This window comes from Podarcis raffonei, chromosome 1 (assembly GCF_027172205.1).
Source record: "Podarcis raffonei isolate rPodRaf1 chromosome 1, rPodRaf1.pri, whole genome shotgun sequence".
NCBI classification, from domain to species: Eukaryota; Metazoa; Chordata; class Lepidosauria; order Squamata; family Lacertidae; genus Podarcis; species Podarcis raffonei.
In genome coordinates, this window is record NC_070602.1 from 20,296,677 (window position 1) to 20,319,182 (window position 22,506).

Sequence of the window (22,506 nt, forward strand, 5' to 3'; positions counted from 1 at the left end):
AGAGGGACAGAAGTAGGGGGAGATCTATGTGGCTGTAATGTGTGTTGTGAATCCCATGTACCTTCTGAGAGGGAAAATCAGAAAACCCTGCACTAATTTTGCTGGGAACAAGCCAGTGATAGCTGGTAGCACTGGACCCATGACGAATTCGGAACAATTTGTCTTAAAAACCTTATTCAAGAGGAGTCCAAATGAGGAGGGATTTATTTGATTTTTTTATTTCCATAACTGATATATAAAACATTGCCACAAACCAACCCCTTTAATTTATTTAGGTTTTCTCTCTCTCCAGGATTTCTTACTTGCAGAGTTGACTATCCTACTTAGAATCACAAGATTTGCAAAACCCACAAGGACTTTCCCACTGAAAAGGACTGGCTGAAAAGGACTGGCTGTTGTTTTCACATATGGACATGGCTGTGTTTAATATGAAAGGAGAAATTTGCTAGAGGATGCATATTTACAGCAAAACATATGTATGGGTCTGGTTTAGGGGACATTGCTATTGCATAAAAACATCTGCTTTTGCTCTGAGTAGACATGCTGCTCTCTTTTTGATTTGTGTTTTGTTTTGTTTTTTATATTTTACATCCTGCACTCCATGGAACTGGAAGCATGATATGGAGAGCAACATTTTGCACAGAACCAGCAAAGAGTGTATTGATCACCCCACACGTACATGCAAGCGGACTGATCCCACGTTTCCCAATCAATCTCTTATAACAGCAGGAATGCAAGATGCATGAGATCACTTCTTCAGTAAACAAAAGACAAACAAAAAACTTTTGCAAAAAATAAAAACCCAACTCCATGGATTTATAAAACACAATTAACTGCAGGAAAGGGAAGGAAACATTGGATGGTCAACACTTGTCCTAAAAAAAAGAAGACAGAAAAGAACCTTGGAGCTATATGCAGAAACACAGCATCATTCAGTCTGGACACTGAGGTCCAGCTCTGAGGGCCTTCTGGTGGTTCCCTCACTGCAAGAACTGAAGTAACAGGGAACCAGGCAGAGGGCCTTCTCGGTAGTGGCGCCCGCCCTCTGGAACGCCCTCCCATCAGATATCAAGGAAATAAACAACTATCTGACTTTTAGAAGACATCTGAAGGCAACCATGTTAATGTGTGATGTTTTATCGTGTTTTTAATATTCTGTTGGGAGCCGCCTAGAGTGGCTGGGAAACCCAGCCAGATGGCCAGGGTGTAAATAAAATATTATTATTATTATTATTATTATTATTATTATTATTATTATTATTATTATTTCAGCTGAAGACAACTGAACCCTGATATGCTCCTACAGGTGGAAACAACAGTAACAACTCCTGTATGACAACAAGCATGTGAAGGGAAAGGCTGTTGCATTAGCCTGCAGATGCAGAGACATGGGGGACCAATCGAACATTTGAGCTCCCCAGCAGCTTAAATGGGCCAGTCCTCCAAAACATACATCCCATGTGATTTCTGTACACCTCTTTCACCTCTGTACATCTCTTTCACCATTGAAAAACATTGGGTTTCGCTGAAAGATAAAGTGCGAGATTGGCTTCACTATTATCAGATAATGGAGGTTTATAATCTGGACAAGAAAGTTGGTTTCCAGGTGGAAAAATCTAAATTGGAAACAGAATTGCTAGAATTCAAAACTAAGACTTTGTCAAAAATGTATAACTTGCTGCTGAAATGGAATACTCAGGATGAGACGGTTAAATCTGTAATGATTAAATGGGCACAAGACGTTGGACATAATATCATGTTTGCTGACTGGGAACAGTTGTGGACCACCGGGATTAAATTTACGGCATGTAATGCCTTTAGAGAGAATATTATGAAAATGATATACAGGTGGTACATGACCCCAGTCAAGCTTGCAAAAATCTACCATTTGCCCGATAATAAATGTTGGAAATGTAAGGAAAATGAAGGTACATTCTTTCACCTTTGGTGGACGTGTCCCAGGATTAAGGCTTTCTGGGAAATGATATATAACGAATTGAAAAAGGTATTTAAATATACCTTCTTGAAGAAACCAGAGGCCTTTCTTTTGGGCATGGCTGGCCAAGTGGTGCCAAAGAAGGACAGAACTTTTTTTATGTATGCTACAACAGCAGCAAGAATACTCATCGCAAAGTATTGGAAGACGCAAGATCTACCCACTCTGGAAGAATGGCAGATGAAGCTGATCGACTGTATGGGACTGGCAGAATTGACGAGCAGAATCCGTGACCAGGGAGAAGAGTTGGCTGAAGAAGACTGGAAAAAATTTAAGGACTATTTACAGAAATACTGTAAAATTAAGGAAAGTTAAATGGTGTTGGATTGAAATTGAGGGGTTTCTAGCTGTAATGATATAAAGGAACATAGATGGGGGGGGAAAGGGTTTGAAAAATGAGGTAATGTTACAAGCTGTAATGCTTTAAATGAAGGATTTGCTGAACAAATAATCTTAATTGGGATACAAGGAGGAGAAGTATGAGGAGGTCTGAGAAATTTGTTATTTAAAAGTATGATTTATGAACTTTATGTCTTTTTTAATATTTGTGTTTGTTTTGTTTTTGTTTGTTTGTTTAAAAAATTGGAAAATCTAATAAATATTCTTTAAAAAAAATATATGAAAAACATTGGGTTTCGGGTCATAATGGAATTTTGATTGTGGAATTCGGTCTGCAACGGATCATCCATACATCCACTTGATATAAACTGGCCCTCAGATATGGCTTCCGAAAACAACAATAAGAACACCCAAGTGAAGTGTGACAATGTTTGCCCGTAATATAAGTGAAGAAAAACACATTGCTACCCACAGACAAGATGTGTGTGTGTGGTGGTGGGGAATTCACAGCTGTCAGTCCAATCAGCTTTGATTCATGGAAGGGTTAGAGGGAGCCATCTTGTCCTTTGCCTCAGATAGCAAAATGTCTTGGGCCAGCTCTGAGTTTCTCCAAAACTTCAGACAGGGAAAAGGGATGTGCCCAATTTGATGCTCAAATGAAGAGACCATTGGGAAAAGCTGGAACAGAACAGAGTGAGTAGCCACTAGGATTTGGTAAGTAATGCCGGTTGCACAATACAGACTAAAAGTTTTCACCGACATTGTAGAGGCAACAATGGTACCAATTTGTCTAGCTCAGCAAGGCCTTTCATGTCCATGGAAGAACTTCTCATGCGAAAATCTGAAATATCATGAATGTGTTTGAATTACATGTGAACTTTCCTTTAAGAGAGAGAGAGAAAGAAAGAAAGAAAGAAAGAAAGAAAGAAAGAAAGAAAGAAAGAAAGAGAGAGAGAGAGAAGGCCAAGGTAGCCAACAAAAACAACTATACAAACATATTTTTTAAAAAAATACAAAAGTGTACAAATGCAATTAAGAACACCAAGGGCACAATAATTAAAAAGAAGAAAAAAGCAAGCAAGCATAGAAATGCAGGCACCGCTGAGTAAATTCCTCCAGCGTAGCATAATTCATTCAGCCACATAGAAGGGCAGTCATCTCCTCCTGGCTGCTCTGCTTCCTGCCACTGATTCCCTCTATTCCAAATGCGTGTCAGAATGACACTTAAGTGTAAAGGGCTTTGTATCATCTTCTGCATATGGGGAAATTGCCATTCTAAATTAAACAAGCAATTACAGGTGTTCTGAACATCTGTGTTTATTACCTTTCCTCTCGAAATTAAGCCATTACCTTGCAATAAGCATCTCACGCTTCCCCTAAGAGCCTAATCTTAGGTCACCTGGTAAACTGATTGGCGATATGCACAAGTAACGAAAAGCTGTGCCTTCAGTGTAGTGGGTTCAGATCTATGGAACTCTCTCCCATTAGAAGTCAGATAGGCTCTGCCCCTCCTAAATGTCAGATGCCAGGTTAAAACAATTCTATGTATTTCAGGGGCTCTTTTCACCATGACATTGTTCTGATGTATCAATTGCTTTCATCTGTGTTTTAAATTTTGTATACTGCATGGTGTGTGGGAGTGTGTGTGTTAGCCACTTGGAGGCATACAGTGAAACGTGGGATACAAATTATTTAAATAAATAAATTTAAGTTAAAAGGAATTGTGTTCTGGAAAAATGTGCAGCTGTGCAACCTAATCTGCATGTCTGTGTCCCAGCTAAGTATGATCTGTTAGATGTGGACTGGAGAGGCTCACTGGCAGAGGAAGAGGGGTGCGGGGGGAGTGCGGCCCACACCTGGTTGCCATCCCTGGGGGGGGCGACATCACTGTGCCCCCCAGATGCTCACCAAGTGGGCGGCAGAAGGCTAGGGAAACTCACTGTGCGGGCAGCTAGCCCCGCCCCTGCGCCGCTCTGGGTGCCAGAGCAGGTAGCTTCGCCTCTGGAGAGGCTTGCTCCAAAGATTGGAGCCAACCAAAATCCTCCTCCATCCTTATTTCAGACATCCAGCAAAGCCCTGCACTGCTGTTATCACTGATTAAAATGTGAGGAGGTTTTCCCTTTGCAGTTTAAAGGATTTATTTGGAGGCTTGCTCTCCTTCTGAGTTTCCTAAGGCATCTGGAAGTGCAAATTCAATAAACTAAACTAAATTTAGTTTAGTTCTGCTCCAGATTATTGGTTATATGGAAGAGTTTAATTCTAAACAGCAGGTCATAAACTAAAATCTAATTGGGCTAAGGAGGTCTATATTAATTGCCATTGAAGTACACAGATCCCAACCCCGGAGATTCGTAGTGAGATGATGATGAGTGGTCAGGGGGAGAAGAGGGAGATGACTGGAAGGAGGAGGTGTTGGAAGCTGAAGAGCTAACCAGGTTTAGTGAGCAGGAAGAGGCTGGGGCAGAGATAAGTCCAGAATCAGAGGCAGAAGCTGAAGCAAGAGAGGAGGGAGGCCAAGAGGCAAAGATGAGTCAGGCTGGTGAAGAAGCAAAGGTGTTTCTTCCTCCTTCTGCAAAAAAAAAACCCTCCCCTCCTCTGGTTGCCCAGCACCAGGAAAGGGATGAAGTGGGAGGAGCAAAGGCAAGCACACTGGCATAGTCTCAGATTTCTTGGGGAAAATCTGGGAAAGGAGGAGATTTAGGCAGCTGTGGGAAGATGGGGACCTTCAGTCTCCACAAATGCCTCATAGGGGCAAGACCTACCAAGAAGAGTTGCTGTGCTCATTAGGCCTGACACTCCTGAGGAGACCTTGTTTCTTCTAAGAGTTAACTTTGTGTGATTTATTGCTGCATTGCCCCTGACAATAATAATCTAAATAGAACTTACTTCTGATTAGACATGTCCAGGCTTGCACTATTACCTGACTTTTAACTGATTAATTAAGTGATTACATTTAAGTAAATTTACATATCACAAAAAATTCAATGTAGATTATTCTCATGAGATACTAAGGAAAGTGTGAAACTGATTATAATTTAATTAACAGAAGCTGCCATTCTTTGTGTGGATGAAAGATAATCTTTAGTGTTCTTTTCTTTAGTTATGGCTGTGAACACACCAGAATCAAAATAGCTTTGAAAATAAATTGTTGTGGTCTTAATTCTTAGTCTCACCAATTGCAGTTTTCCCTTACACTGACTTCCCCACTAATTAAGGCTGTGGCCCAATGGAAACTTACTTGGGAGTAGTCCCCAATGAATTGAATGGGTCTTAATCTGAAGCAAATATGCATAGGATTGGGTTGCACAACTGTAATCTTAAGCATATTCACTGAGTAAATCCACTGAACTCAGTGGGTCTCCTCTGTGAGTAAATACTCTTACCATGAACCAGTGTAGTACAGTGGTTAGAGTGTCAGACTAGGAGAGTTAGTTTCAAATCCCCTACTTGCCTATGAAATTTACTGGGTGGCCTAGGGCCACACCCTCCCTCACTTTTAGCCTAATCTGCCTCATGGGGTGGACTCTCCTTCCTTGGAGGTTTTTAAGCAGAGTTTGGGTGGCCATCTATCATGGATGCTTTTGTGGAGTTGCCGAAGCTGACGGGGAGGATTAGGAATCGACCTGAAGAAAAATACCAAAAGGACTGGAGCAAATTTATTTATTATTTGAAAGAAAACTGTACCCATATGAAAACGTTTGTAGCATTAACGTGAAATGTTTTGTAATGAGAAATTAAGATGCTGATTTAATTTAAATATTTACAAATAAGAATGTGATTTCTTAAGGCTAATATATGATAAAGAAGTGATTATGGGAACACGATAGATATGTTAAATGTGATAGGGATGTCAGAAAGAGAGACGGAAGGAAGTCAAAGCTCATTCTGAGCAAATAACGTAAATTGTGAATATGTGTATGAAATTAAGATGAAATATGGAAAAATCAATAAAAATTATGATTAAAAAAATCATGGATGCTTTAGTTGAGATTCCTGCACTGCAGGGGGTTGTTTGGGTTGCCATACATCTGGAATTTCCCAGACATTGCCGGGAAATGGCATTTGGGAGCATTGTCCAGGTTGAAAACGCAGAAGTCTGGAAAAAATCCAGACATACTGTATGGCAACCCATGTCGGAAGTCAATATTTTGGTGATTTCCCGAAAATAGCTCAAAACTAAAAGAAGAAGAAGCTCAACAACCTTTTGAAATATGGCAACCCTATGACCCTCAGGATCCCTTCTGATTCTATGATTCTATATTGGCGCTCTGGTTTGAGGAGCTGGGCTTAAATCCAATACTGGATGCAAAGGATACTCCACTTCCTTTTTGATTGCTCTATTTGCACTTTGAGTTTCAACAGAGTTCGTACTGGCAAAGTGTTCTCTGGGTTGTTCTCATAATTATGTAACGGGATGCCTGACAAACTATTATTATTATTTTATTTTTAAAAATGCAATTGGCTTGTTTCCTTTTTTTCAAAGAATGCACGCTCTATAGATTTTTCTCCATCTACGCCTGAAGTGAAGATCAATGCAAAGAAATAATTTAAATTCACAATCAGCTTTTGTGCTATAGCAGAATTATGTAACAGACTTGTAATTGGCCAGTTGCCTTGTTATGAGTTGGTGAGTAGAAATTGTTCTGCACTGACTGGAAGTGGCAGGAGGCTAGCTTGTTGAAACTGAAGACAGGCTGGGGTTGAGTGTCCCCCATTAACAGCTGGTCCATCCCAGTTAGGGTGGGGCTAAGGCTGTTTCATCCCATTTCCATGTGGATTTTGGGGGGAAATCCTTAAGACAGCTGCATGGAAATGCAAACTTTTTAAAAAAAAGTAACTACAAGGCAGTCTGAGGGCTTCAGCACTGCGTCTGTTCTTCTGAAATGTATTTCTTCCTTTAAAATTTTTAAAAATAGACAATCTAGCTGCCCACAGAATGTTCTTGTCGCCAAGAACTCTACGCTCTACGCGGGGCTGCCCTTGAAGCTATCCCAGAAACTCCAGCGGGTGCAGAATGCTGCAGCGAGGCTCCTCACGGGGTCTCTGCCATGGGAGCATATTCACCCAGTGCTTTTCAAGCTGCACTGGCTCCCGGTGGAGTACAGGGTCAGATTTAAGGTGCTGCTTTTGACCTTTAAAGCTCTTCATGGCCTAGGACCCTCATACCTACGGGACCGCCTCTCCCGGTATGCCCCACGGAGAGCCTCAAGGTCCATAAATAGCAACACCCTAGTGGTCCCGGGCCCTAAGGAAGTTAGATTAGCTTCAACCAGAGCCAGGGCCTTTTCAACTTTGGCTCCGGCCTGGTGGAACGCTCTGCCTCATGAGACCAGGGCCCTGCAGGATCTGATTTCTTTCCGCAGGGCCTGTAAGACAGAGTTGTTCCGCCTGGCCTTTGGCTTGGAGCCAATTTGATTCCCTCCCTCTCTTTCTTTTTTCTTTTCCTTTCTCCTTCTGCGATGAGGCTACATTTTAATATTTTAATGTTTCAATATTTTAATGTTGTATTTTAATGTTGTTTTTAAGTTGTATTCATTCAACTTGTTTTTATTATTGCTTGTTAGCTGCCCTGAGCCCGGCCTTGGCTGGGGAGGGCGGGGTATAAATTATTATTATTATTATTATTATTATTATTATTATTATTATTATTAACTTGATGGGACTAGATGACATTCCAGAAGTCTCAGGTGGGATCAGGGGCAGGATCACACTTCAAAACGACCTTGACAGATTAGAGAACTGGGCCAAAACAAACAAGATGAATTTTAACAGGGAGAAATGTAAAGTATTGCACTTGGGCAAAAAAAATGAGAGGCACAAATACAAGATGGGTGACACCTGGCTTGAGAGCAGTACATGTGAAAAGGATCTAGGAGTCTTGGTTGACCACAAACTTGACATGAGCCAACAGTGTGACGCGGCAGCTAAGAAGGCCAATACAATTCTGGGCTGCATCAATAGGAGTATAGCATCTAGATCAAGGGAAGTAATAGTGCCACTGTATTCTGCTCTGGTCAGACCTCACCTGGAGTACTGTGTCCAGTTCTGGGCACCACAGTTCAGGAAGGACACTGACAAACTGGAACGTGTCCAGAGGAGGGCAACCAAAATGGTCAAAGGCCTGGAAACGATGCCTTATGAGGAACGGCTAAGGGAGCTGGGCATGTTTAGCCTGGAGAAGAGGAGGTTAAGGGGTGATATGATAGCCATGTTCAAATATATAAAAGGATGTCACATAGAGGAGGGAGAAAGGTTGTTTTCTGCTGCTCCAGAGAAGCGGACACGGAGCAATGGATCCAAACTACAAGAAAGAAGATTCCAGCTAAACATTAGGAAGAACTTCCTGACAGTAAGAGCTGTTTGACAGTGGAATTTGCTGCCAAGGAGTGTGGTGGAGTCTCCTTCTTTGGAGGTCTTTAAGCAGAGGCTTGACAACCATATGTCAGGAGTGCTCTGATGGTGTTTCCTGCTTGGCAGGGGGTTGGACTCGATGGCCCTTGTGGTCTCTTCCAACTCTATGATTCTATGAATATTGGGGGGCCCAAGCAAGCCCCACCCCGCATCATTGATCACAAGACATGGCGCGTGCACACACCATTTGAATGGCAATGCCCATCAACTTGGAGGTGGCACCCGTGGGTTTAATTTTACGGGAGGGAGAGTTGGAGTCCAGCAATATCTGTCAGGCCACAGGTTCCTACCCCTGGCCTATACAGTTGGTCCTGCCCTGTGATGGTTTAATTCACAACCTCCAGAGTGACGATGGTTTGTTCCAGGCAACAATAGAACCTGTGCTGCTTGGCATATGCTAAGGTTATCCTGGGAAGTGGAGTCATTACATGCACAGCAACATGGCATTTTATTCCTGGGAAGTGGCTCTTTGTGGAGAGAGTTATGTACCTTCCCAGTTCCCCCAGATTTTTGAAGAGGTACAGAACTCTGTTTAGATTTTCCCTGCAATGCAAAAAGCCCTGGGATTCCCCAATGCATGCTGTATGATGTCAGAGGCCTATTAAGCCCCACTGAGTTCAATGGGACTTATCCTAGATAAGTGTGCATAGGATTGCAACCTCCATCTCCAAAATCAGCGAGGAGATCAGGCCAAGGTTGGTGCAAAAGCAGTTAAATTTATGCTTGCATTCTTGCATACCCAGCTTATATTTTCAGGTGTTGTATCTGGCAAGAACAATGTATTCAATTAAACTGTCTTCTAATAATTTCATATCTAGTTAAACTGGCTGAAAAACAATGCTCTCCATCATTTAAATTGTCTTCTGCTATTTCACATGGAGCAGCATTCGCCAGTCACACAGGTAGAGACTTCACAGCGCAATTTATCTTCATGGACGTACTGCTATAGAATTACTTCTCCTCCAAAAGCCTGGTGCCTTAATAAAAGCTGTCCCTCTGGTGGATAAAATGTTTTATTGATAGTACAAGAGTGATCAACTGAATTTCCTTCATTTTCTGATTTGTTTTGGAGAACCTTTCCCACCCACCTTCCCAAACGTTTCCCCCCTTCTTTATATAAATTTTGAGGGATTACTTCCAATTGAAGAGTTACAGTGTCCTTATTAAAGGCACCAATTACGTGCTCATGTCATATCTTCCAAGTTTGGGCACAAATAACACTATTAATATTCTGCACCAATTTCACATAATAAATGGCCTTTCTTTGATATTTCTCAGCAGGATAGTTTTCCATTACCACATTGGATTTATTTATGGATATTCTCAAAAATCTGCATAAACACACAATGAATACCCAACTACAGAAGTTACAAACACACACACATGCTGGTCTAGATTTGTCTTTCGGGATTTTCAAAATCAAAAATCCCTAAAGCTGCAATCCTGACTCCACTAAACTGGGACTAAGTCCCATTGAACTTACTTTTGAGTAAACATGGTTAGGATTGCTTTAAGGCATTCCTACAGAAACCCCACTTCATTTGCATAATCACAGCAAATGTGCTTTTAAATTTTAAATTTTAATGTAATGTAATTTTCTTTTCTTTTCCATTTTCCAACATTTACGAGAAAATCTTCATGCTCTGTTCCATCTTGTTTCCATTGCCCTCCTTCCCATTCTTCTTTGCTTCTAACTGCATTCATTTATTTTGGGGGGTATATCAGTCACCTTTACATATTTAAAATGTGTGCTCAAGATGCTTCACAGGTGTAATAAATAAATAAAGATAAAATTCTAAAGTGTATCAACAATTACATCCTTAGGCATACACTTAAAATTTTAGGTGTCTACCTAAAAACAGTATACTTTTAAAATGGTAATGATACACCGGCAGATAGCGACGACTGTGTTGGCAGATGGATGACCCCAGATGCTTTAAGAAGGAAGATACATTTGCCTGCATCTTCTTCACATCAGAGCGGGCCAACCTTTTGCCCTCCAGATGTTTGCTGAACTACAACTCCCTTGATCCCTGTCCTTGGCCATGCCAATTGGGGCTGATGTGAGTTGGAAATGATTAATGGTTCCTCAACATCCCGGAAAAAGTGACAAGTGGGGTACTGCAAGGTTCTGTCCAGGGCCCTTTGTTGTTCAATGTCTTTTTAAAAGACTTGGACGAAGGAATTGAGAGAACACTCATCCAATCTGCAGATGACACCAAACTTCGAAGGGTAGAAGACAGAATCGGGACCTATTGGAGAATTGGTTCTAAACTAACAACATGAATTTTAATAGGGACAAAGGTAAGGTTCTGCACTTAGGCAGGAAGAACCAGCTGCACAAACAGAAGATGGGGGACAGCTGGCTTGGCAGCAGTACATGTGAAAAGGATCTAGGGGTCTTAGTAGACCATAAGCTCAGCATGAGTCAACAGTGGGATGCAGCAGCAAAAAAGCTAATGCTATTCTAGGTTGCATCAACAGAAGTATAGTGTCCAGCTCAAGGGAAGTAATAGTACCACTCTGTTCTGCCTTGGTCAGACCACACTTGGAATACTGTGTCTAATTCTGGGCACCACAATTTAAGAAGGATGTTGACAAGCTGGAACGTGTGCAGAGGAGGGCAACCAAGGTGAACAAGGATCAGGAAAGTAAGCCTTATGAGGAGCAGTTGAAAGAGCTGGGTATGTTTAGCCTGGATAAGAGGAGGAGTTGAGTTATGATAGCCATCTTCAACTATCTAAAGGGCTGTGTCACATGGAAGATGGAGCAAGCTTGGACTAGATGACATAGCTGTCAACGGTTCCCTTTTTTAAAGGGAAATTCCCTTATTCTGAATAGGATTCCTAGCATGAAAAGAGAAAAGTTGACAGCTATGCTAGATGACCCTTGGGTCCCTTCCACCTCTACAATTCTATGATTCTATGAAGGACACCTGGAGCACCAAAGGTAAGCAAATCCTGCTCCACACCTTTGAATCATGTGTTGCAGACTCAGTTAAATGCTGAAAAATTACATTTTCAAAGATGTGGCGGGGGGGTATCTCATGATGCCTGGGGAATCTAGATCTCCTTAATGCAAGATAAAAGAATTGCACCCCAGTAATTCCATTCCACAAGTGTTTTCTCTGTCTCCTCTTCACCCAAAAAGCAACAAATAAATTAACATTCAGAGTGAAAATCACCAAGAGCCACTTCTAAGGCTTCAGTTTTAAGCTCCTTGCATGTCACTACTGATCTGCAGAACAAACTGGAAAGTTGAGCATGTGTAATGAATCCAGAATCATGTGTTGGTGTAAGGGAAACTCAAGTTATTTCAGGATTCCTGTTTCTCTATAGTACTCAAATTAGAATTTGCACATTGGCCATTGTAGCGAGGGGCTCATAAACTTTCCCCAAATTAAGAAAAGTTGGTCACTTACCCATCATTAAAAAAAGAGATGCATCTCTCAAAAAGAGTTCAAAGAAAGGGCTCGGATTTGCTTACTTATTTGCATTGGCTAAAGTTGCATAAAAATGCAATTACCATAGTGCAAATAGAAATACAATGCATCACACCACAGTATGGAGGACCAGCTGAGATGTGCGCTTGCTCAAGCCTCTTGTCTTGGTTAGTTCTCTGGCTGATGGTTGACTCTCATGAATGTACTATTAAACTAGGAGTCATGTGTGGCAGACCTGTTCTCCCAGAGAGTCCGGATCTTAATTTACTGATCTCCCAACTTCAGGATTGACACGCAAGGAGAGATGTAGCACTTGGGGACAGTCATAATCTCATAGCAAAGGGCAGATTATTCTCCCTTTTGATGAAAACATCACATACCACCCCAAAATTGTTCCTCACTATGAACCTCACCCCTCAAAAAAAACAAAACCCCATCAACATTGCAGTACTGCTTACACTTGGATCCCTCATACTGGTTCAGGACATTGGAGAGGGTAAATGACCCTTCTAACTTTGAACTTTTCCTTGTTGTTGTTTAGTCGTTTAGTCGTGTCCGACTCTTCGTGACCCCATGGACCAGAGCACGCCAGGCACTCCTATCTTCCACTACCTCCCACAGTTTGGTCAGACTCATGTTTGTAGCTTCGAGAACACTGTCCAACCATCTCGCCCTCTGTCGTCCCCTTCTCCTTGTGCCCTCCATCTTTCCCAGCATCAGGGTCTTTTCCAGGGAGTCTTCTCTTCTCATGAGGTGCCAAAGTATTGGAGCCTCAGCTTCACGATCTGTCCTTCCAGTGAGCACTCAGGGCTGATTTCCTTAAGAATGGATACATTTGATCTTCTTGCAGTCCATGGGACTCTCAAGAGTCTCCTCCAGCACCACAATTCATTCAAAAGCATCAATTCTTCGGCGATCAGCCTTCTTTATGGTCCAGCTCTCACTTCCATACATCACTACTGGGAAAACCATAGCTTTAACTACACGGACCTTTGTTGGTAAGGTGATGTCTCTGCTTTTAATGATCCTGTCTAGGTTTGCCATCGCCTTTCTCCCAAGGAGCAGGCGTCTTTTAATTTCGTGACTGCTGTCACCGAACTTTTCCTTAGTTTTTACTATATGAAAAATATACAAATTATTAAAATACAAGCTTCTGTTGAAATATATTTACTTGTGCTTCTGGACCTGTAATTAATTGTAAACTTTTGCAGTTGGAAAAGATTGCTAAATAATGCATTTACAGAGCTTAAAAAACTGAGATATCTGTTATTGACCTAGTTTGCTTGCTGTAATTACACAGTAAGGAAAGATTTACGTGAGCAAAAATAATGTTATTAAAGTGACTCTGTTTAGAAGAGAAAAAAAGGAATTATGCCCCAAGCTTAATGACTGCTGCCATGACAATGAAGTAACCCAACTTGACAAAACCTTTACTCACATGAATTGTTTTTAGTCACATGTTAGCTTCACCTCACTTTTCACTGGATTGAGTGCCGTAAGTCAGAATTTGCCTCAGCATTCAGTTCTAACCACAGGAAATGCTTAAAACTATCCTGTCCAGGGTTTGCGCCACACAATGTTGGAATCGGTCCTTTAGTGTGATGGTTCCTATCCTTTACAACTTCCTCAGACACCTTTTCTATTGGGCTTTCGGCACCTGTTGAAGACATGCCTTTTCAGCAAGTCCTTCGTGGGAAGCGATTCATAAATGAAACAAACAAACAAACAAACAAATAAGAGCTGTAATAATGATTTTCTCAAATGTGGTTCATTTATGATCTTTTCCTCCTATGTCCTTTTGAAGGTCAGATGTATGGCTATTGTTGAAAGAGCTTTTTCTGTGGTGGCCCCTAAACGTTAGAGCTCACACCCTAGGCATGTTTGCCTGACACCATCTTTATTCTTTCTAAAGGGCCAGGCAAAGTCTGCCCTGTTCTCTTGTGCTTTTCATGGAATTATCGGTACCTCTCTCTTCTCAAATCCTCTTCAGAGGGAATAGTATTTCGTGGTATTTAAGATCCTTCACTGAGGGTGCTTGGATGTCACAGAATGGTTTACTGTGTATGCACCATCATATGAATGGGGAAGGAATTCAAATCGCTTTTTAATGTGAACCTGCCTGATTTACATTTCCGGGGGGGGGGGAGTGAACCACAAAGCAGCTATCCTTTGAAATTTGCACTGCTCTGATGGTTCTCCAACCAAAAATTGTGTACAAAATGGGGGGAAGCATATGTATCTATGAGTGAAGTCAACATACAAAAAATTGCATTGTGCAATTAGGCAAAAGTATTTGCAAAAATATGTATAGTAAGCAGGGTTGCATAGAAGAATGTGAATAATTAGGGGGTTGCCTGTACTGCAAGCAGCTATATTTTCCCCCATCTCGGTTTAGGACTAAGGGCCAAGCACATTCACTATTTGATCACTCCAGGGACTGGTAGTGACTTGTGCATGTGAATGGACCGTCTCAGATGGAACTGCAGTATCACCTCTCCCAACCATGTTTTTTCAATGTTGCACCAACACCAGAGGTGTCTGTGCAATCCAAGATTCCTTGAGAACCACAGCATGCCCTCTTTCTTGGAATACTGTGTACAGTTCTGGCCCTCTCACCAAATAGGGGAGAGTAGAACTGGAGAAAGTTCAGAAAGGGGCGACCAACGTGACCAAAGGGTTGGAGCAAATACCTTATGAGGAAAGGTGAAAACATCTGGAGCTTCTTAGTTTCAAAGAAAAGTGAGTAGTGGTGTATAAAGTTGGGCATGGTATAGAAAAAGTAGATAAGTACCGCCTTTACTAGGACTTGGGGTCATCCAATGAAGCTGAATATTGGAAGATTCAGGAAAAGACAAAAGGGGATCTCTCTTCACACAGCGAATAATAATAATAATGATAATGATAATGATAATGATAATAATAATAATAATAATAATAATAATAATAATAATAATAATTAATAAATAGTTAAACTGTGGAATTCACTCCTGCCTGCTATAGTAATGGCCACCGACTTTAAAAGGGGTTCAACAAATTCATAACAGATAAGACTATCAGTGGCTACTAGCCAGGATGACTATGTTCACTCTGCACTGTTGGAGTCAATATTTCTCTGAATATCGGTTGCTGTGAATCAGTGTGGGGAGAGTACTGTTGACCTCATGTTCCGCTTGCATAGGTGTCCAGTTGGTGACTGTGAGAACAGGATGCTGGAAAAGAAGATCCAGCAGAGATCTTCAGATATACTGCCTCCCCGGACTTTTGCTGCAGAACCTTCTGTGCTTAATCCTCGACTGTGTACACCCCATACCTTCAAAGCACATGACTTCCCCCAAGGAATCTTGGGAACTTTTATTAAGAGTGCTGGGAACTGCAGCTTTTGCTTGTGTTCTAGGAAACTGCCTTGTAGCAGGTCACCTTATTAGTGCATCTAAGACAGTGTCATTAGACTTCTGGCAGTGGCTCTCCAAGGTCTATGGGAGAGGCAGAGATCTTTCTCATTATCCACCACCCATTTCTGTAAACTGGAGATGATGAGAACTGAATTGGGGACCTTCTGCATCCACAACAAGTATAAATGGCACCTCCCCCAAGTCTAGTTGCTGTACTTTCCCATATAACCTCCTTTTAATTCATTTGTATTTCTCCTAGGGCCCTTGTATTTACGGCTTAGGGCCCTTGTATTTATGGGACCGCCTCTCCTGGTATGCCCTGCAGAGGACCTTAAGGTCCATGAATAAACATAGTTTAGAGGTCCCGGGTCCTAAGGAAGTCAGATTATCCTCCACCAGGGCCAGGGCTTTCTCAGTGATGGCTCTGACCTGGTGGAATGCTCTGTCCTATGAGACCAGGGCCCTGCTGGATTTAACCTCCTTCCGCAGGGCCTGTAAGACAGAGCTATTCCTCCTGGCTTTCAATATTCTCCCCTGGCCTCCTTGCTGGCCCAAATACGACTAATTTAGCCAGCTAGCCCTGGTGATCATCTAATGTTTATTGGATGGATTTCCCCCTAAATTGATTTTAGAACTTTATTGTTATTCACGCTTTTATACTGTATTTTATGCTGTTTTTTGTTGTATCACAATTAAATGTTTTAAATTTGTTGTTAGCCGCCCTGAGCCCGGTTTTCTGAGCTGGGAAGGGTGGGGTATAAATAAATAAAATATTTATTTATTATTTATTTACACCATTCTGCTCTGTCCCTTATTTCTCCTGCTTTGATAACTTCTGACCTTCAGCCCCAGTCTGTAACCACACCATGTCATCATCTGGGTCACTGTTTGACTTGTACGTTTGAACACTTCCAGATTCTGCAAGGCACAACCAGTCAGGGATGTAGCGTGGGGGGGGGGGACAGGGGATATAGCCCCTGGCACACAATTTTGTGAACCAGGCACACCCATTCAGGGATCCCTGTTCCACCCTGCCTGCTGCTGGTTGCCAAGGTTGTCTTGCCACCCTGTGCCACCCTGCCTGCCAAGGTTGTCTTGCCACCATGTCCCTGGCCCCCTTGCTGAATGGCCGCCCTGTGTGGGCGGGCAGGCAAGCGGAGCAGAGCAGCCCCACAAACCCTCCATTGTGTCATCGTTGAGTTCTGGGCTGGCACAGCAGGTTTTGTTCACCCTCCTCACCCTGGCCCCTGTCCTGCCCAGTACATGTACATGCATGTGCACATGCCCCGGGTGCCAGCAAAGGAAGCAACACCACCGCAACCATTCTCTTACAAAACACCTCTATGTTGTCTTTATTACTCATGCACTGACTGTCCAAACAAAGGAGTTTCGTTTCGTGTCTTTCTCCCTCATGCTCACACTGTGATTCCTCAGGACAATACATACATAATGTCTTATCAATATTTCAGGTATTCCAACTTTTGCCTGACTTTTCCAGCCAATCAAAAATATATTGATGTCCAGAAATTATAAGAACAAAATGCTACTACAACAGGCATCCATCGGTGTGAATGATATATTTTTATGTCAAGGGAACCTTCAGCTCGATCAAAAAGAAACCTACTTGGTTTCAATGAGTCTGAGTTTGTCGTGAGTTTGCTTAAGATTCCAGTCCTAAAGAGGAGAATCCCACTGTTTCTACAATCTGGTGACCCGCTGCCTCCTATACACACCCCATCAGTCCTCAGAGCTGTCATTTGAATGGGCTACTGTGCATAGTTGCTAATGTTAGATTGCTTTTGTAGCTTAGGGATGTTTTGTTGTTTGAGTGTGTTGTCACTTGCTTTACACTCACTACCTCCAAGCATATGATCATGTAGGGAGAAACATCGCATTTACTAAAAGTTCACAAACATACTTTGCAGTGATTTCCTCCACAGGAGTGACAGCACAAAGTACTGCCGCAATCGTGGAAATTGCTGCAACGGGGGACCAGTGTGCCGATGGCTCACGCAATACTTTTTCCATGCAATTACAGTTGCACATGTAGCCTGCAGTAATTGTGCTGAGAAAATGGCTGTGGAAATGGTTTCGTTGTCATAAAGTTGAGTGGTGACCACCCACAAACTTTCTTTACCTGCCTAGTGTCTGTAGAATCCAAGTCTAACACAGCAGAAAAGCCAGAGAAATCTTCTTCTTCTTTATTACCCCTTTGTCTTATGCAGGGATCAGAGATAGTAGAAGGCCACTTTTCAACAGCCAAATTACCTTGGTCATACATTGTAACAAGGCTATTATAGGCTACAATCCCATGCATAGGTACTCATGTATACGTCCCGCTGAATCAGTGGAACTCAGCCACACACAAGTGACAGCAGGACCAAATCCATAATCTTAAATTGCTCCTCAAAATACAATACAAAGCACAACCTGGCCAATGTTTTCATTTAAAAATAAACAAACCATGAAACATTTAAACCACAAGCATTGAGGACCTAGATCCCTGATTACAATAATAAGCAAACGACGAGCACAGTTTTACATGCTTTCAAACTGAAACCAGCATTTGCTACGAGAAGAGAAATGGCCTTACCATGCAATGCATCAGGAGGAGAAAATCACCGAGCATGCTGCAGAGATTAAGCTCAGCATGGCATCCAGATTCCCTTTGGAATGCGTGAAGATTGTCCAACCCATCCTTCCCAGCCAAGCGGACAAGTTTTCTCTAGGCTTGAATTCTTCACCAGGAGTCAGAGCTTTCAAGTGCATTGTACTTTCTTCATTGAGAGGTATGTTTCCTCCAGTTACGTTTCAGCTCTGCAATGCCATTTCCAATCAGCCTGGAGAGGTTCTTCATTCCGAGATCTGTGCTGTCATCAGAGATTCCAAAGGAAAGGGAGGAGAGAGAGAGAGAGAGAGAGAGAGAGAGAAGTATTTTAGTGAAGCTCTGGAGTAGCTAACCAAAAAGGAGGAGGGTGCATCTCCTTTGCTCCACTGCAACAAAATTTTGCCCATGCCCCCTACAAAGAGGCAATTATTTTCTAATGAACAAACTTTCGCAATTCCCACATAGTGCATATTTTGTAATTGCAGCTCAGTTTTGCACTGCCGACAAATGACTCCCTCTGCTTTAAAAGAAGATTAAAAGAAGAAACTCCCCGTTTCTCCTTTCCTAACCTGTGTTAGGTCAAGCGTTAGAAATTCTGCCTTCTCTTTAGAAAGCGGTTGGGATAAGAGAGGCGACAAATTTGCCGGAAAGGGGAAATCCTCCAGCCGAGAGAAAAGGCCGCAGGCTGATTCACTCTGGGGCTGCTTACTCTGAATTCCAAAGAGAGATGAGCCAAAGGACTGTGATCCTTAAGAGAGGGAGTGATGGAGACGTGGGAGGGAATAACCAAGGTGATTGAGATTCTGGAGTCAGATGCTTGTTTATTTCCTTGACATCTGATGGGAGGGCGTTCCACAGGGTGGGTGCCACTACCAAGAAGGCCCTCTGCCTGGTTCCCTGTAACCTTACTTCTCACAGAGAAGGAACCGCCAGAAGGCCCTTGGAGCTGGACCTCAGTGTCCAGGCTGAACGATGGGGGTGGAGACGCATACATTTCAGGCATACATCTTCTTATCATTGCTTGTTCCTTTCACTTGAAGATGCTGGAAATTTAACATGGGGCCCTGGCCTACTAACTCACTGCCACAGATCACAGCACTGATGCCTTGCCTCTGCCTGCTGTTGCTGCCCACCAACTCAGAAGAGTATTCAATAATAGAGTTTTGCCCAGATCCACTTCAAACTGACTGGAAAGCTCAGACACAGAATTAAGCCTTTGTAGTTATGCTAAAAGCAGTGTTGTCTGATCGGCGCTGACAAGTGACAGGTTCCTCTCACTGGCAGTTTCTCCATTTGTGGAATGCCCCCCCTATTATTTTGTTTGTTTGTTAAATTCATGGAGAAAAGGCTATCAGTCTCTTGATACTATGTCTCTTGATATCAGTTGCTGCGAATCACAAGTAGGGAAAGTACATTCACATGCTGCTTGCAAGTTTATGTTCACATATCTAATAATATGTATTCATTAAGTTGCAAATGAAGTAAATGTGAATGTGAGGCTCCTACTCAGGTAAAACAGTTGAATCATTTGGAAGGAAGTTCAAAGAATTCTGACTAAAATTTAGCCAAATTACATGGTTTGGCTCATCTGCCACCACTGCATTGCAGCCAATGGAAGTTTACTTTCCAAATTCGGAAAGCTGCATTCAAAGCCCAACCACTGTATTTCAAGAGGAGTTTGCAGTATTTCTCTTAGACATTAGCCGGGTTCCATGGAATTGCCTTAAATCATACCATTGGTTTAGTACTGTAAACTTTGATGGACAGTGACTCTCCAGAAGCTCTGGCAGAGAGACTCTTCAGTGCCCAGTAGCTAGGGATGGGTGCCATCAGTTCATTTCTGGAGCTAGTCACTGTCACATGCATTCATTCATAAGTGGCTTCGCTGCTATTTCCACATTAAAATCCAAACAACAACAACAATAATACAGGGAAAAAACTGCTGGAAAAATCACATTTAAACATGTACTTTCTCACAAAATAACAATTTCTAAACATAGTTTATTTATAATATTTTCATATTTCATATTATAATATTTTCTCTTGAGAGTCCCATGGACTGCACGAAGATCAAATATATCCATTCTTAAGGAAATCAGCCCTGAGTGCTCACTGGAAGGACAGATCCTGAAGCTGAGGCTCCAATACTTTAGCCACCTCATGAGAAGAGAAGACTCTCTGGAAAAGACCCTGATGTTGGGAAAGATGGAGGGCACAAGGAGAAGGGGACGACAGAGGACAAGATGGTTGGACAGTGTTCTCGAAGCTACTAACATGAGTTTGACCAAACTGCGGGAGGCAGTGGAAGACAGGAGTGCCTGGCATGCTCTGGTCCATGGGGTCACGAAGAGTCAGACACGACTAAACGACCAAACAACAACAACAATATTTTCATCCAACTCTACAATTCTATGATTCTATGATTATCTATAACAGGGGTGGGTCACAAGATCTGGGTGGTAGGCCAGATTCTTACCTCCACATTCAAACCCCGCAGGCTAAGTTTGACACCTAATGTCACAATGACATCACATGACCCATTTTTGCCTTTGCAAGGTGGGGAGGAAGTGTGCCGTTCTTTCCACACCCCAACAATAAGCTGATTGTCAGCACTGGGGAAACTGTGCACACTCTTCCCAAGTGCCGACAGACAACTGATTGTTGCTGCCAGAGAAGTGTTGTGCAAGGGGCTTTGCAGGCAGTGCTGATCAGTAAAGCCCTTTTTACCCAAGACCTGCTTTTACTTGCCCAACAGCTGGCACCATATATTAATCTCCCAATACTGTTTTCCCCCAATGTCTTCATTTTCCCAATCTTAAATTTATTTCTCCACATTTTGTGGCATTTGCAAGAAGAAGAAAATCCTCATGAAGATTCATCAGCCTTTAACTGCAAAATTCTCCTAATAAACACATTATTGTATGTACTTTTAACTAATAATGAACTAACACATTTCTGCAAGAAATTTCCCATGATAAAGTGCATTTTTGTATATTGCTTTCCCCAACATATGTATTCTTCTGCACATACACACCCAATATATACATTTGGTACATATTGTTTGACTGGAGCACTGCATTGCAAAATTCAGAGAAGTATGAATTCCAAAGCATAGCGACGTTTCACTTTGCATGTTGTTTCAAGAAGTGTTAATTGGGAATTTCCCCATTAAAACACAAACAAAAAGTAATTTTGCCTCCACCTCTACTCCCCCATCAGTCACCTCAAAGTAAGGTTAAGTGCAACAAAACTCTATACCACACACATGAGAACATCACATAAATTTCACATACACACACATGCATACACACAAACGATAATATTCATATGAAATTCATTTTTTCATTAATTGGTAGAGAATGAATAAGAAAAAGCTGTAGTCAGAGTGCTGAGAGCTGTTAGGAGACCCCTGTTTCCTGCCCAGAGCTACAATTCTCAGAGTGGTTGTCGATTCCTCTTCCTCACAGAGAACTCTAGGAACTGTACCTTTCTGAAGGGACTGGTGGTCTGCATAGCAGTGAAAATCAGCTGATTATTTGGTCTTATGAAGTGCCATGCATGGGTCAACTCACCTCAAAAACATAGAGTCAGAAAAGATCTAGAACCAAAGTGACCAAGGGGTTGGAGTGACTCTCCTATGAAGAAAAATTGCAGTGTTTGGGACTTAAGAGGTAACATGATAGAAGTTTATAAAATTATGCGTGGCATGAAAGAAAGTGGACGGAGAAAAACTTTTCTCCCTCCCTCACAACACCAGAATTCACAGACACCCAGTGAACTTGAAAATTGGAAGAGTCGGGACAGATAAGTTATTTCTTTGCACACAGGAAGCAATGGTGGCCACCAACTTAGATGGCTTTCAAGGAGGATGAGATTAATTCATGGAGGAGAGGGCTATTGATGGCTCCTTGTCATGATGGCTATTCTCTGCCTCCACGTTGGAGGAAGCAATGCTTCTAGATACCAGTTGCTGGAAACCACAGGAAAGGAGATCATTCTTGTGCTCAAATCCTGCTTGTAGGTTTCCCACAGACATCTGATTGGCCCTAGTGAGAACAGGATGCTGGACTTGAGGGCTTGATCCAGCAGGCTCTTCTTATGGTCTTGCGTCTTTACAAGCATCAATGATCAACTGATTACAAGATAACTACATGAAGACATAGCTTTTCTTGGAAAGCCCTTCTGAGGAGAAACGACAGCTGCCAGTCAGCAGCCCTCAAGAAGAACAAAGAAGAATTTACCTCAATTCCTGGAATCTCAGCCCCCCCCCCCCCGGAGAACCATCAGAACGTCTGCACCATTTCACAACTCTGTGAAT

At 42.2% G+C, this 22,506-nt stretch overlaps 1 protein-coding gene across 2 annotated transcripts in view; it reads right to left on the bottom strand.

Moving 5' to 3' along the window:
• The window catches only part of LOC128407417 (protein TUNAR), a 67,005-nt gene that overhangs the window by 37,969 nt on the left and 6,530 nt on the right, over nucleotides 1-22,506 (bottom strand). The window contains exon 2 of one of the 2 annotated variants that reach the window (XM_053375778.1): nucleotides 18,174-18,445. In XM_053375778.1, coding sequence (XP_053231753.1) covers nucleotides 18,174-18,209 — 36 coding nt within the window. In that variant the 5' untranslated portion in view covers nucleotides 18,210-18,445. Of the gene's footprint in view, nucleotides 1-18,173; nucleotides 18,451-22,506 lie in introns of both variants that reach the window. The other variant, XM_053375771.1, reaches the window with a different exon arrangement.